This window comes from Xiphophorus hellerii, chromosome 5 (assembly GCF_003331165.1).
Source record: "Xiphophorus hellerii strain 12219 chromosome 5, Xiphophorus_hellerii-4.1, whole genome shotgun sequence".
Lineage (NCBI taxonomy): Eukaryota > Metazoa > Chordata > Actinopteri > Cyprinodontiformes > Poeciliidae > Xiphophorus > Xiphophorus hellerii.
In genome coordinates, this window is record NC_045676.1 from 18,598,368 (window position 1) to 18,612,060 (window position 13,693).

The 13,693-nt window shown below is 39.6% G+C and overlaps 1 protein-coding gene across 1 annotated transcript; it reads left to right on the forward strand.

Moving 5' to 3' along the window:
* Positions 1 to 228: 228 nt before the first annotated feature.
* On the forward strand, positions 229 to 13,468 carry LOC116719318 (uncharacterized). The gene is made up of 9 exons (XM_032561805.1): positions 229 to 1,017; positions 2,379 to 2,500; positions 5,674 to 5,782; positions 5,974 to 7,089; positions 8,344 to 8,494; positions 9,756 to 10,075; positions 10,160 to 10,293; positions 11,020 to 11,128; positions 11,512 to 13,468. Exons 1-9 carry the CDS (start codon positions 756 to 758, stop codon positions 12,699 to 12,701), a joined length of 3,513 nt encoding a protein of 1,170 aa, XP_032417696.1. The 5' UTR covers positions 229 to 755; the 3' UTR covers positions 12,702 to 13,468.
* The last annotated feature ends 225 nt before the right edge of the window (positions 13,469 to 13,693 follow it).

Below are 13,693 nucleotides of genomic sequence, written 5' to 3' on the forward strand. Positions count from 1 at the left end.
AAGTACCACATTAAGTATTCAAGGCAACATACTGGATGTAACTCACTGAGTTTTCAAATTAGTATGGATCACTTCCCATATTGGAATCGTAATTTGTTGGCTGACAATTTTGCTAAAAGTGCTGCAAAAAAGAATACTATTGATTTGAATGTAAAACAAAAGCAAAAAAAGAGTATAGTAAAATTGTACATGTATAGTAGTAATAGATAATCTGATCCATACTCCAAACTGGAAGGTGGCGGTATTGCACATTAAGTTGTTTGCCAGCCGCCATAAAATAGAAGAAGAAGCCGTATTTTTTTTATTTTTTTTTTGAAGCAGGAAGTCAGGCTTCTGGGAAATACAACAGTTGCGATTATAACAGTTTCTATTAAGGGATAAGCTAGCTGTTAAGTTGTTAGGTAAACCTTTCCACCAATGTATTGGTTGAACGTAGACTGTATAAAGAATGGAAAGGGTAAGAGATGTTTCAGATAATGGGTTTGCGGTAAACTAAAGTTAGTGTAAAAAGCTATGTGGCTAACAATTCATATTTACCCTGATAATTTATTTAGCTGTGCTTTACTGACATGGAAAGCAGCTGAACATTAAACCTATACGGCCATTTTGTGTGGCTTAATAAACTAATTTGTAGTAGTTTCCGCCCATTTTTACTTGGGTATCAGTAATTTTTTGCCAGTGAGCTTTGAAGTTTAATTTCAATTTTCCTCTCGTTCAGCGTTAGAGCCACTATAAATTTTAACACAGTCGCCACAATGACAGAGACGATTCAGTCTTTTCAGTCCCAGCTTTCGGGAGTGATGGAAACGGTGTTCAAGGCTGCCATCTATGAGATCACACGGCTGGTGGAGGAGAGCTTTGTAGAGGAAGTGCTGCGGTGTAGGGAGCAGGTGGAATCCCTGGAGAAGAGGCTGAAGTCGGCAGAGAGCCGCCGGAAAGATAGGCAAGACAACGGGAAGGAGATGTGTGTTGACTGCGGGAGAGCCAGAACGACTGGAGAAAACAAAAGCCTGACAGGTGGGTGATGTCTCATGTCCCTCTAAAACTACATCATCTTAGTTATTTTACCACTAGGTCAGATGCATCACGGTAAATAAACCCAACCAATCACCCCGCTGTAGTTTCTCACAAATTAGAAACGTTCACAGATGGAAAGCAATCTTCATAGATGCTCAAAAATCTCTAAAATAAGTGGTTATAGGATGTGCTAAATTGGCTGCTCCTTCATTGCCTTTCATTCAAACATGGGAATATTTTACCATCTCATTATTCCGTTCTAATTTTTGGGGACCACGGTTTTATTCAAAATTGATTTTCGATTCAAAACAATTACTAATAATGATTTCTGCTTCAATCTATAGGTGTGCCAAGGATCCTCATCCTCTTCTGCTTTGCAAGGCAGTATGATAAATGGAGACATTCAAGTGTCTTTTTCACATGAATCGTTTTTAAATATTAATCCATGCTTAGATGGAGTTTCCGTAATTAATGCCACTTTGGTCGTGTTGGTTAAGGCACTGGCAACCTTACTTTTACTTACTCTTGGTGAAAATGTAGCACAGCTGTAGTTTTCAAGAAAAATACTTCAGGGATTCTGAATTGTTTTGCTTATTGGGGTATTTATGATTTATTGCTTACACCTTATGGTACGCAATTAGCATAATGCATAGAACCATTTTGGTAATTGTCTCCAGTATTCTTTTCTTCATAATCTAGATATCATGAGTCAAATGTTTCTTCTTTTCTATCATCTCTGCTGTCATATACAGTATTTTAATTGTCTTGTTCTTATTCATTTTTCTATTCTGTTACTTTTATCTTTACCTTAACAAAAAGCCTCAGTTATTAAAAAAAATTGTGAAGCCATTTTGACCAGAGACATATTAGAATTTTAGGTTTCACAGCTCACAGCCAGATAAAACCCATAATACAGCAGAAAACCTTAAAAGATAAGTTTAGTAGAGCTATCCAGAACTAATGAAGAAAACATATCCAATTAACTTTGCTGAATTTAAGTGGATAAGGTCAGAACTCAAATGAAACTGAATTGGACCTAAAGAATCATAAAGATTCAGTTCTCTATATAAAAATATGCATTTCTTACTATTTCAACTGTTTGCAATGCTATTTTTTCTAGTTAGTTGATTAGTTTGTCTGGTAAAAAAAAAAAAAACCTACAAAGTGAGGGATACCTCAGATGTTACTGTGTGGTAACTAACAAAACATAATGCAGAGATGCAAACCCTGATGCAAAATATTAAAAAACCTCCTAACTTCATAATTGATTTAAAGGTGTTTTAAGATCATTCTAAAATTAATCAAAACTATTTGATCCTTTGCGCATTGAGTGAGGTGTATTTTTTCTGTCTTCTACACAGACAAAAGCTTGAAGCAGGAGAGAGTGACACAAGAAGAGGCACAGAGTTACCAAGGCACTGTTGGAAAGAGACTAAGTAAAAACGCTGAAAAGGCTACGCAAGAGACGAGCAGTGAGGCTCAGGTGGGTTTTTTTAAGAACTCACACTGTTGTGTTATGTCTGCACAGTTTTTCTGTGCTTGTGAGCTGATAAATTTGGCATTAATCAGACTTATTACAGTACGCAGAACTGTTCTTTGATAAGTATTGGTGATCCAAATTTAAGCATGAATAATCGTAAACGGGCTTTCAGGATGCTTACATAAAAACTTAAATAGCTCATTTAAAGAGATTTGTTTTTTTTCCAAGGTAGAGCCATCTTCCGCAGCTCCAATTAGGCAAGAGGCAAACTGCACTGGGTCAAGTAGACCCGGTACTTTATTTAAAACCATCCCAGGTGTTAAAGAACAAAATTTTATTCAAAATACTTCACTAATTGTGGGGTTAAAGCAGCTGATCTAAATTCATTCAGTTCAGCAGATAAGTTGCTCTTTGCTACAGGTGCAAGTTATATTCTTACGCAGTAGAAAAAAAAACTTCTCTGGGTGAGAGATGAGTTAATGTCTTTCAAAGCTTCACAAAGTTGAACTGCATATGTGAATCCTAAAACCCTCATTTGCACAATAGTAAATGTCCACAATCCCTTTGTTTTTATTTGGATGTTACAGTTCAGATTGGAATCCTCACACCAGACTGCTAGACATTGCTTTGTCCCCCTTTGAGTTGACTTATCTTCACATGGTGATCACACTTAGCACTGCTGGTTACAGATGTTAGCTGGCCCTTACTAGTCTGACAGTCTTTGTGCTGTTTGTCCAAGAGTCCTGAACTTACATTGGACCTCATTTATCTAGAACTGCATAGATTTGGGATTTTTATTCATGATTTTGTCTACACACTAATCTGTCTCATAAGAAAAGGACTAGTTTATCTTCAGGTAGTCCAGGACTCTACACGGAAACTCCCGACATGATCGAATAGAGCTTTAGCTACAGTTTAATTTCAGAATTTATTGTAAAATCTTTGGTTTTATCCTTCAGTTCTTTCCATGGACTACCTTCTTCTTGTATTGCTAATGTGATTCAGGCTTGGACCTTCTATTACAGTCTGTTGTTGTCCAATCAGAGTTTTTTAAGTTTCCCTTGCAGCCACTTGGACACTGTTGTTTCCAAACAGTAGCATCCAGGGTGGAATGCACCGTCTTCATCTGTAAAGACGACTGGAAACTGGACTGGAAATTTTTAAAAAGCAGCTGAAGATATTTTTTCAAAGATAGTTTTTGTTGGGTTTAGGCTTGTATGACTGGTTTGTGCTTGTTGTATGCCATTTCTTATTTTTCTGAATGCAACAATCTTGCATAGTAATGTAGCTTTGAGAGCAGTAATAATCGCAGGTCATGTTCCTTGTGGGATTGTATAAAATGGTGAGCATAGTAGCAAATCCTAGAATGTGAACAATAGGTGTTGATAATTCAGACAGCTGGAAACCGTTATTTACATATCCACAGCTAATTTTCAGCTGCTCCCCAGCTCTTGAACCAAGCTTAGCATAGCCTTGATGGGTGATTTAAAGTTTGTTTATTTCAACATCTCCCATCACCACACATGCAATGGATCTTCTGGATTGCTATGAAAACTAAAGAGACGCATACAAATATATCTACATAAATTAATATGAGGTTATGCCACAAATAAAACGCAAACAAAATGACCTTGCTGCATTAGCCAGTGGAATAAAACATTAAATCTTGCTGACAGTAGTTATTTTCCAGGTGTCCATATTAGATCTAATTATTGCTGGCTTTCATAAGGGTCACCCCACTTGATTACATCATCCTATCAGGTACAAAAACACTTATTGGAACCCACAAAATCAAACTGTTAAAAGAATCAGAATTCAAATAGATGGACATCTATAAATAACCTGCACATCCTAGATGCATTTTAGATAGTTTACAACCTGATGCTACTTTATCATTGGTAGAACAAAAGACTTTAGACAGATTTTAAAGTGACAATATCACACCATAAGATTAATAATGCACAAAAGACACTTGATGTCTTAAATGTAGTTTGTCCTACCAAATGTTAGGCTAAAAATTATGTGACACACTTTCTTGGGCGTGTACAACAGATATGCTGTAGCTCAACTGGGAATCAGCCTTTAATGTAAGACTTCTAATTCCCAAAAAAGGTTGTTGTGTTTTATACTCAAATTAATCAAGATGAAACTAAATTGCATCAGATCCTACTTTAGAATTAGAATGATATAAAACATTAATTGTAGCTACTTTTTAGGTAATTGTCTTAGTCACATTCTTTATTGAAATGTTGCTTCCCTCTATTTAATCCAGGGGTGGGCAACTCCAGGCCTGGAGGGCCGGTCTCCTGCAACTTTTAGATGTATCTCTACTTCAACACACCTGAGTCAAATAATGAGGTTATTAGCAGGACTCTGGAGGACTTGACTGCACTTAGGAGGTGATTCAACTATTGGATTCAAGTGTGTTGGATCAGGGAGACATCTAAGAGTTGCAGGACACCGGCCCTCGAGGACCAGGATTGCCCACCCCTGATTTAATCCCTATTATCACTCATAACAATCTACATATGCAGCATTCAGATTCCAATATTATTTATGAATGCAACTGAAATGTCAATATGGGTGTGATGTGTGTATTTGGTTTGGGGATTCATGCTTGTGTATTGGGGAGCAGGTTTCGTACATCTACCTATCGCAGTCATAATACAGTCAGATTTGTATTATGATTTGAGAAATAAATTAATTTACTGGACAATTAAGTCTCATTCTAGCAGCTGTTTATACAGAGTCTTGCTGTCAGAAGAGTTGTTGGATTCAGGACCCACAAAATATGATATTATGAACTTCTTTAAAGGCTGATTCAGAGATGCAGAAAAACTCAAAAATGGTTTTAGACTTGCAATAATGATAATAATCATAAAGAAATGGTTATTTAGAGAGAGTTTGTTTTTGTAAATTGCAATGAATATATGGATGTGCGTCAAGTGCTCTCTTGACCTGGACAGCTGTTGGGGGCATCGCAAAACAAAAATATACTGATTTCCTTAGTTGTTTCTGTCATAATCAAAGTCGTAAATAAATAAATAAAAAAAAACAATATAAATTATTATTCATTAAAATACACACATTTTATTACATCAGTAAAAAGAGTTGACGTTGAACCATTTTGAAAAATACCCTAAATGCAACCTTTTGTATTCTTGCTTATCTTCCAGGGTGCATGTGTACAACAGGATACATGTGAGAGACAACTCAAAGAAGAAACTCCTCAGAGCATCCAGCCAGAAAACGAGGAATCCCACGGGTGGAGTGTCAGCAAAGAAGGTGAGTTTCTATGCAAGTTGGTGATGAAAACAGTATTTATTTATGAAAAGACTACAAAGTACAGAGAAAAACATGTCTTGCAATATTTGTGTTAGAAAATTTAATATGATCCACATTGGAAGCTAACTGCATTATTCATATGCTAGGTGTGTTATTGTGACTAGCTTGACAGTTTGTTTATATTATTTCAGAGACAAGTCTACCAGGACCAAGTAAGCATTTCAGTGAGCAGAATAACCCAGCTTGCCATGTGAACTGGGAACCTGGCTTTGACCAGAGACCGGAGTTGAGCCAAGACAGACAATCGGAGGTCCTCTCTGAATCAAATTTCCAGAACAGGTACGTCTTGAATGACTTGGGTAGCTTTGGCAAACCTGGATATGGAGAGATGGATAACTATGATGGGCTACAGGGTTCTCCAACCCATCTACCTGACGGCCTTAGTTATATGGATCAATTTAACGAGAATAGGAAAAACCCTGAAGGAGCTGAGCACCAGTGTTACACAGCAGGGTCTCCACAGAATAGAGGAACTGAGGAGAGCTCCCCTGTTAGGACTAACAGTGATGTGAGCGGGGAATTCAGCGGGTTGCTTATTGATGAGGAAGGATATCTGCAGGAGCCAAATATCAGATACTCCGATCAGATATCTGGTGATTTGGGCAGCAGAATGAGCTTTCGAGGACAGGAAGTTCAGTTCCCCAATGCGTCATATGAATCCTCGGCTTCATACAATGACACTTTAAACTTGCAACAAAGATTAAGTCATCAAAATTCAGAAAATGAAGCAAGGAGCAGCACCCACAACCATTGTTTTACTACGTTACCTAATTCAGTTACTTTTAAGCCCCACAAACAGTCCCATAAAGGTACAGGACAAGGATCCTCATACATCTGCAACCAGTGTGGGAAGACCTTCACTCAAGCCTGTAATCTGAAAGTCCATCAGAGGATCCACTTTGGGCAGGGCCTCCATCTGTGCAGCCACTGTGGAAAAGGATTCCCATCCTTTGCCAACTTAAAAACTCACAAATGTGGTCAAACAGGCAACAAACCTTATTGCTGCGCTGTATGTGGGAACAAGTTTAGCCGCCTTTGGAACCTGAAGCTGCACCAAAGGATTCACACACAGGAAAAACCTCACCAGTGCAGCATGTGTGATAAGAGCTTCACTAGGGCAGACATCCTGAAAGTGCACCAGCGCACCCACACAGGGGAAAGACCATACTGCTGCGCCATTTGCGGCCACAGCTTCAAACGCCTGGACCACCTCAAGTCACATCAGCGCAAACATGTGACAAACCTATAGGACTAAAGCAAGCGAGTTTGGGTTTAATGGTGCTCTCTTTCTTTCAATCTGGTAATCTACAAATGAATGTTTGCACTGCTAAGTTTCAAACTCTTTAGTTGTCGGTTGCATTTATTTAATGCAATTATTTAAATATGTTTTATTATAAAAATAAATGACAAAATGTAATATTTTTCACGTTTAAATTGATGTCTTCAACTTAACACCTGCACACTTTGTATATTTAATTAACTGTATTTGATTCGAATGTATTCAGTGTGAATTCTCAACGGCATAAAAAATAAAACTGGCTTTGGATGTCATTACTTGGTTATTTTCTTCTTGCTTCCAAAATAGAATAATCAACCTGCTATATGGCAGCCAGTCATGGAATTTTATTTAATTTCCCTCTGGGATTATTAAAGTATTTTGAGTTTAACTGAATGCTTTCTTGCCAGTTCAAGAGAAGCTTGTGGCACACGTTTTCGTAATTCAACTTGTTTCATCAGCTAGCTGTGTTGTGTATCCTGAACCTGAGGATTTTAACATATCCAGCAGAATGATTGGTTATTTTCTTTGGGTAACCATAGCAATCTAAACTGCTTTAATCAACTATTTATAAATTTTAATTAAATTTAAACATTAAAAGTATTTAATTTATAAATTTAGCTAACTCAGAATAAACAACCATATTACTGTGATTTTACTTCATTCCGTCAGACAATGCTCTGTGCAATTACATTGCATTTACAGTGAACATTTTTACATTTTGTCACATTAGAACCACAAACTTCTACTGTGGTGTATAGAATATAACAAAACAAAGTGGCACATTATTGTGAAGAAGAAAGAAAGAACACCTGGTTTTCAAGACATTTTCCAAATACTAAACTGTAGGTTGCATTTGAATTCAGCCTCCCTGATTATTCTAGAAATATATTTTGGTGGACTTACTGCTGCAAGTCATTTGAGATATGAGTGGGCCATTCTGCTACACAAATATGATTTTATATAAACCAACAAAACATTAGATAGAGCCTTCACAAATATTAAAGGAGCTTTCATGACAGCCCTCGCCTTGGTTTATCAGACCATCATTCTGTAATTTTAATTCCTACCTGTAAGCCCCTGCTTACTAGAGGAAACCCCATTTAGAAGTAGGTGAGGGTCTGGACTGTGGGATGTGTGTCAGCATTACACACATCCCAATGCACGGTCTAGGATATGGACTCAACACCCCCCTTGTGTAACTGGCTGTCTGATTCCCTCACAGACAGACCCCAGTCTGTGGGGGTTGGCAAAAATCCCTCACGGGTCATCTCTCTCAGCACTGACTCCTTCTATGTACTAAGCCCACTGCTCTTCACCCTGATGAACAATGACTGCTATGCCAGAACAACAATGAACTGGCTTGCTGAGAGGAGGTGAGACACCTGATGGACTAGTGTGATGCAAACAATCTAATCCTGAATGTCAACAAAACAAAAGAAATTGGCCATTTCAGAAAAAAAAATCAACAAAGTCACTCCCCCCTCCTCATCAATGCTGTCGAGATCACAGACACTTTGACTTAGTCCCTCCATACCTTTGGTCAGGTGACGAGAGCACAACATTTTGGATGAGAAGAGCAAACCTCTCCCTTCTCATTCTCACCACTTTCTACCGAGGCACTACAGACAACATGACAACAGCATCTCTGTCTGGGTTGGGACGTGTGATGCCTCTGATTGGCATTATGTAGAGAGAGCGGTGAGGACAGCTGAGAGAATAATCAGGACTGGTTTCCATCTTTGACACAGCTCGCAGTCACTGCCTCACCAGGGCTCGGGCAATCACAAAAGACCCCTTCAGCCCTCACCATTGTTTGTTCTCCTTGCTGACCTCTGGCAAAAGATTCAGCAGCTTCAAATTAAGACAAACGGCTTCATCCCTCCTGTGATAAGACTGCTAATCAGTGGAAATATGTAGAATATTTTTTATTCTATGTATTCGTACTATTTTTATTTGTCTTGACTCGTTTTCAGTTTTTATTTTATTTTATCAAAATTTGAAAATATGTTCAAGGCATATGAATGCTTTTGGCAACAGACACCCTATTTAGCAAAAACCCCCACGGTGATCTAGAAATAAACTGGACCATAATTTTTGTTCAAGCTCGTGAAGCGTATTTTAAATTAATTAAAAACATTATTGTATCTAGAGATTTCTAGATACAACATAAATCTAAACGTTTCTAGCCTGAGGCTAGAAACGTTTCGCAATCATTTCCTAGCCTCAGGCCACCGTACTGCGTCAGCTGTGATGTCATTAGCAAAAACAAGGTTCACAAAGTGGGTATTGAATGCTTTCTTCATCCTAACATCTGTTCCTAATTAGAAATTATCCCATTTAAAAATCCACGGCGGAACGTTCGGCTCGCTTGCGTTGTAGCGCATGCGCCTCGTTTGTTGCTTCTCGCTTTTATTTTACTAACGAGGTTTAGCTTACGGGACGCTAGCGTCATGCTAATATCGAGGTGAATATCTGATGTCAGCAGTAATCAGTAATAATATTTAGCGTTAAATCACGTCACGCTATCACCTGCTAACCAGGGAATCTGATACCGACAAATAGATGTCTGGCTGATCCAAACCAAAAGCACTCTTAAAGATTTTCCCCAAGCAGTTTTGAAAGTGGACACTAAAGGACAGACTCGCAGGGTGTCAGGACACAGTGGACCATGTCGGACCTGGACACCCTCATCGTGACCTTTCAGAGCCAGCTCTCCGATGTGATGGAGGCTGTAGTGAAGACGGCGATGTTTGAGGTGACCAGGCTGGTGGAGGATGTCTTCATGATGGAGGTGAGGCGCAGCAAACTGGAGGTGGACTCGCTGAGGCTGCAGCTGCAGTGGACTGGGAGCAAACACGGCGGGGATGCAGAAAGGACCGACGGGTCTGTTGAGTTGGAGAGCAATGAGGCAGATCAGAGTCCTGTCGTGGTAAAAGCAAAAGCAGAGGAGCATGGTAAAAACATACAGCAAGAGTTTCAAAGCAGGTTATGGGTTACTCTGTGTTACATTAATGTATTACATTTCCCTTTTATTGCAGACACAATGAGTGACTGCGAGGTGAAGAATCCAGATGGTGCAGTAGAACATTGGTTGTCAAATGGCAGGGAAGAATCCAAGACGGAGTCAGCAGACAATCCAGAACCGATCCAGAGCCCTGGAAGAGAGTCTAAGGTGAGTCACATGACTGTCGAGATGTCACTTGGCCCAACTGGAGGTTGGCAGCTTTTCTTAAAAAAAAAAAAAAAACAAGATATGATGCCTTTTTAAAGAAAAGCATCTATAGAACTCCTACAATATTCACTCATACAGTTTCTACGGCATAAAACCCTTTCAGTGGATACCAAAGAAAATCCCGACTTGTATAGAGGACAGTAAAGCAGTGCTGCTGAAAAGCGTTCAATTTGATTTTCAACTTGCTTCCAACAGAGACAAGTTAAGGAGCAGATATACACCATTTATCACATTCCAAAGCTACAGCTAATATTTATTTGGTAATCAATAAATTAATCAAAAAGTTAAATGAGATTAGTCAGGTATTTTAACCCAGCCTTGCTCTCTGCTGTAGCACAGGTCTTATGTGGATAATATTTTTAACATGAAATATCTTGGCCCCCATATCGATGTTGACCGATATTGGTACGGCTGTGTTGGAGCAGAATAGCCTCTAAAACTGGCATCTTGAAATACAGGCAGCACATCACATTTGTTTTTGGTTGGTGTTTACTTCTGTAGTGGAACGTTGAACTTGTTTGGCACCCAACCAGGCTTGAAAATGTTATCCACAAAGCTTGTTTCAGTCAGAATAAACTTGAGAAGAATGTACAGATCGTAAAACATTAACTAAGATGATTTTGTACTGTGTCTTGGTTTTTATCACACATAATATTCTGTGTTCAGGTCGCAGGAGAAAAGGAAATCATGGCATCTATGGAAATGAAAGAAGAAGAACTAAACAAACTGGCCTCTTGTTCTCGGCATTTGAGAGAGTGTAGCAGTACTTCTGCTCGTAAGTATCCGGTTCAAAAAATGAACACTATTTAAAAAAAATAAATATTTTACAGGTGAACTGTGGCTACCTTCTCTAATTCTGGTCAAGAAAAGCATCTCCACAGTATAATGCTGTCACCACCGTAGATATGAATCATAACAAAAAGATTTATGGAGTACATAGCTCATAGTTGTCATGTCAACAAATTCTCCCACCTGAGCAAGGACACTACACTTTATCCAGATTTTTGAAATAATTTTTGAAAAATATTCAGATATAATTTTCCACTCACCCCACTATTTTGCCCTAATTTATGTTAGTTTATCACATAATAACCACAAAAAAATATTTTAAAGTTTTTGATTGTTCAGTTTATTATAAATCTGTTTAAATTCTTCCAGGTGAAGCTGAACCAGAGAATGCAGGTGACTTGGTTGAGGCACAGCCGACACCAGCCCAAACATACAGTGAAGAGCTGCAGAGAAATGTCATTAAGAGAGACCCACACATGTCCACTGATTGTGCGTATCCCGAGATCCAGGACGAAACAGAAGTGGCGGCGGACCAGACCGATGTTCTAGCTTTTGAACTTAATTCCAAGTGGGCTGACTTGGCTGCCACAGCAGCTGGGCTCCAGCAGAATCACAAACTTGGCACAGAACCTGAGTTTCCATGCCCACCTAAAGGTTCAGTGAATTATCTGGAGCATGAGCTTTCTGGCTCTGCCAGAGCAGATGCTCAGTTTACCTCAGTCAGAGATCAGGTTTCCTGTTCGGAATCTCCCAAAGCCAGACTGCGAGCCAACAACACGCCAAGCGTGATTGTTAAAGAAGAAGTCCTTATCGATTCTGATGGGTTTACAGAAGGGGCGAGTACAGAAAAGAAAGCTGAGATGCAATCATTCACCGGTTCGTTACAGAAACAAAGAATGAACTCGGCACATAAACCAAATCACTTTCACCACAGATCCTCAGCACAGGAGGCAGTGAAGCTCCAGTCTCATAGGGGTTCAGGACTCAGGCTACAGGCAGCCATACAACACCTCCACCGACCACTGAAGAAGTCTCCACAGAGACTATCAAACATGACAACAGCAGCGCTCTCCGACCCTCGCTCTCAGGTTGCACCTTTAAATAACCCTAACAGGATTTCCCCCACATCCAAAGCCGCTTCATCTTTGCAGCCACTGCAGCGCGTTCACCTGGGTGACAAACAGACCGTAGCTCTGCACCGCGCCAGTGCCTCTTGGGTCAGCATCAAATCCCACAATCACCCTGCAAACTGCCATCAGTCGCCCCGCAACCCCGCCTCCCTTCCTGACTCTCCGCTTTACAGGCCCTTCCTGCGCTGCGAGGAGTGTGACAAGAGCTTTCCACATCCCAGCAACCTGAAAGCCCACATGCAGATTCACACAGGCGAACGGCCTTTTTGCTGCCCGCTCTGCGGCCGCAGCTTCACCAAGCTCAGCAACCTCAAAGCCCACCGGCGCGTCCACACAGGTGAGAGACCTTACTGCTGCTTGGCATGCGGCAAACGCTTCACCCAGAAATGCAACCTGAAACGCCACCAGAGGATCCATCTGGACGTTTGACCTCAGAGATCTGAAGGAAAAAGAAAATTCATGAGTGTTTGTGTTTTAGCTTAAGACGGTCAGGGCTCATGTTGCAGTGCAGCACAGTTGGTGGGCTGCATCATGAGACTACATCTCTAGATTTGGTTAGTTCTGTGCATTCCTATGAAGCTCACCTGTTAACCTCTACAGGTGTGCTGGGCTCACTGTAGGATGACAAACACTGTGTGTGGTGTGTGTTTCATATTGTTAGATGAACCAGCTAATAGTCATACCAGAAGTTAAATGTTTAGAGTTATTTCTTATGTGGACTGAAAGTTTTTTATAAAGGTACAGTGCCATGAAAAAGTGTTTGCCCCCTTAAAGATTTTTGCTATGAAGCAGCAGTTTCATGTTTCAAATCAACTTTAATATCAGACTAAAACCAATAGAAAGCAACCTTATCCTGGGTTGATTTGATTTAATAGTCCCAACTTAGTCCTAATTCCTCAGTCCCAACTGAGGAATTACCTATATTTTTGATGAGTGATAGACATCAACAATCAAGATAATCAATTAAATAAAACTTGTCTGATAACATGAAATCATTTCTTGGATTTCAAAAAGCAACACATTTTGTCTAAACAAACTTGGCAGATGAGAAATGGTACTCAACAGCCTGGAAAGGGTTACCAAGTCATTTCTAGAGTTTTGGGAGTCCAGTGAAACAAAATTCAGTCTTGATCCACACAAAGCGAGAAAATGTGGAATAGTAGTGAACTTTCCCAGATATAGTCGGTCTACCAATAGAATACAAAGGACCCCAGAGCAACATCTAAAAGCACTGCCAGCCTTACTTCAGTGAAGATCAGTGTTCATGATTAAAAACTAAAAAGGCAAGGCAAAATCATACCTTGTGTACAACCCCTGGCAAAAAGTATGGAATCACCAGTCTTGGATGAGCACTCATTCAGACATTTCATGCTGTAAAACAAACTCAGATCAAAAACATGATACAATATTAAGGTCGTTCC

What these genes read in the sequence shown, in the direction of transcription:
- LOC116719318 (XM_032561805.1), top strand. Translation starts at nt 756, where the DNA reads ATGACAGAGACGATTCAGTCTTTTCAGTCCCAGCTTTCGGGAGTGATG. An exon ending in AACTGGCTTGCTGAGAGGAG is followed by an intron (nt 8,495 to 9,755) that starts GTGAGACACCTG and finishes TGGACACTAAAG; the next exon opens with GACAGACTCGCAGGGTGTCA. An exon ending in GCCCTGGAAGAGAGTCTAAG is followed by an intron (nt 10,294 to 11,019) that starts GTGAGTCACATG and finishes TTCTGTGTTCAG; the next exon opens with GTCGCAGGAGAAAAGGAAAT.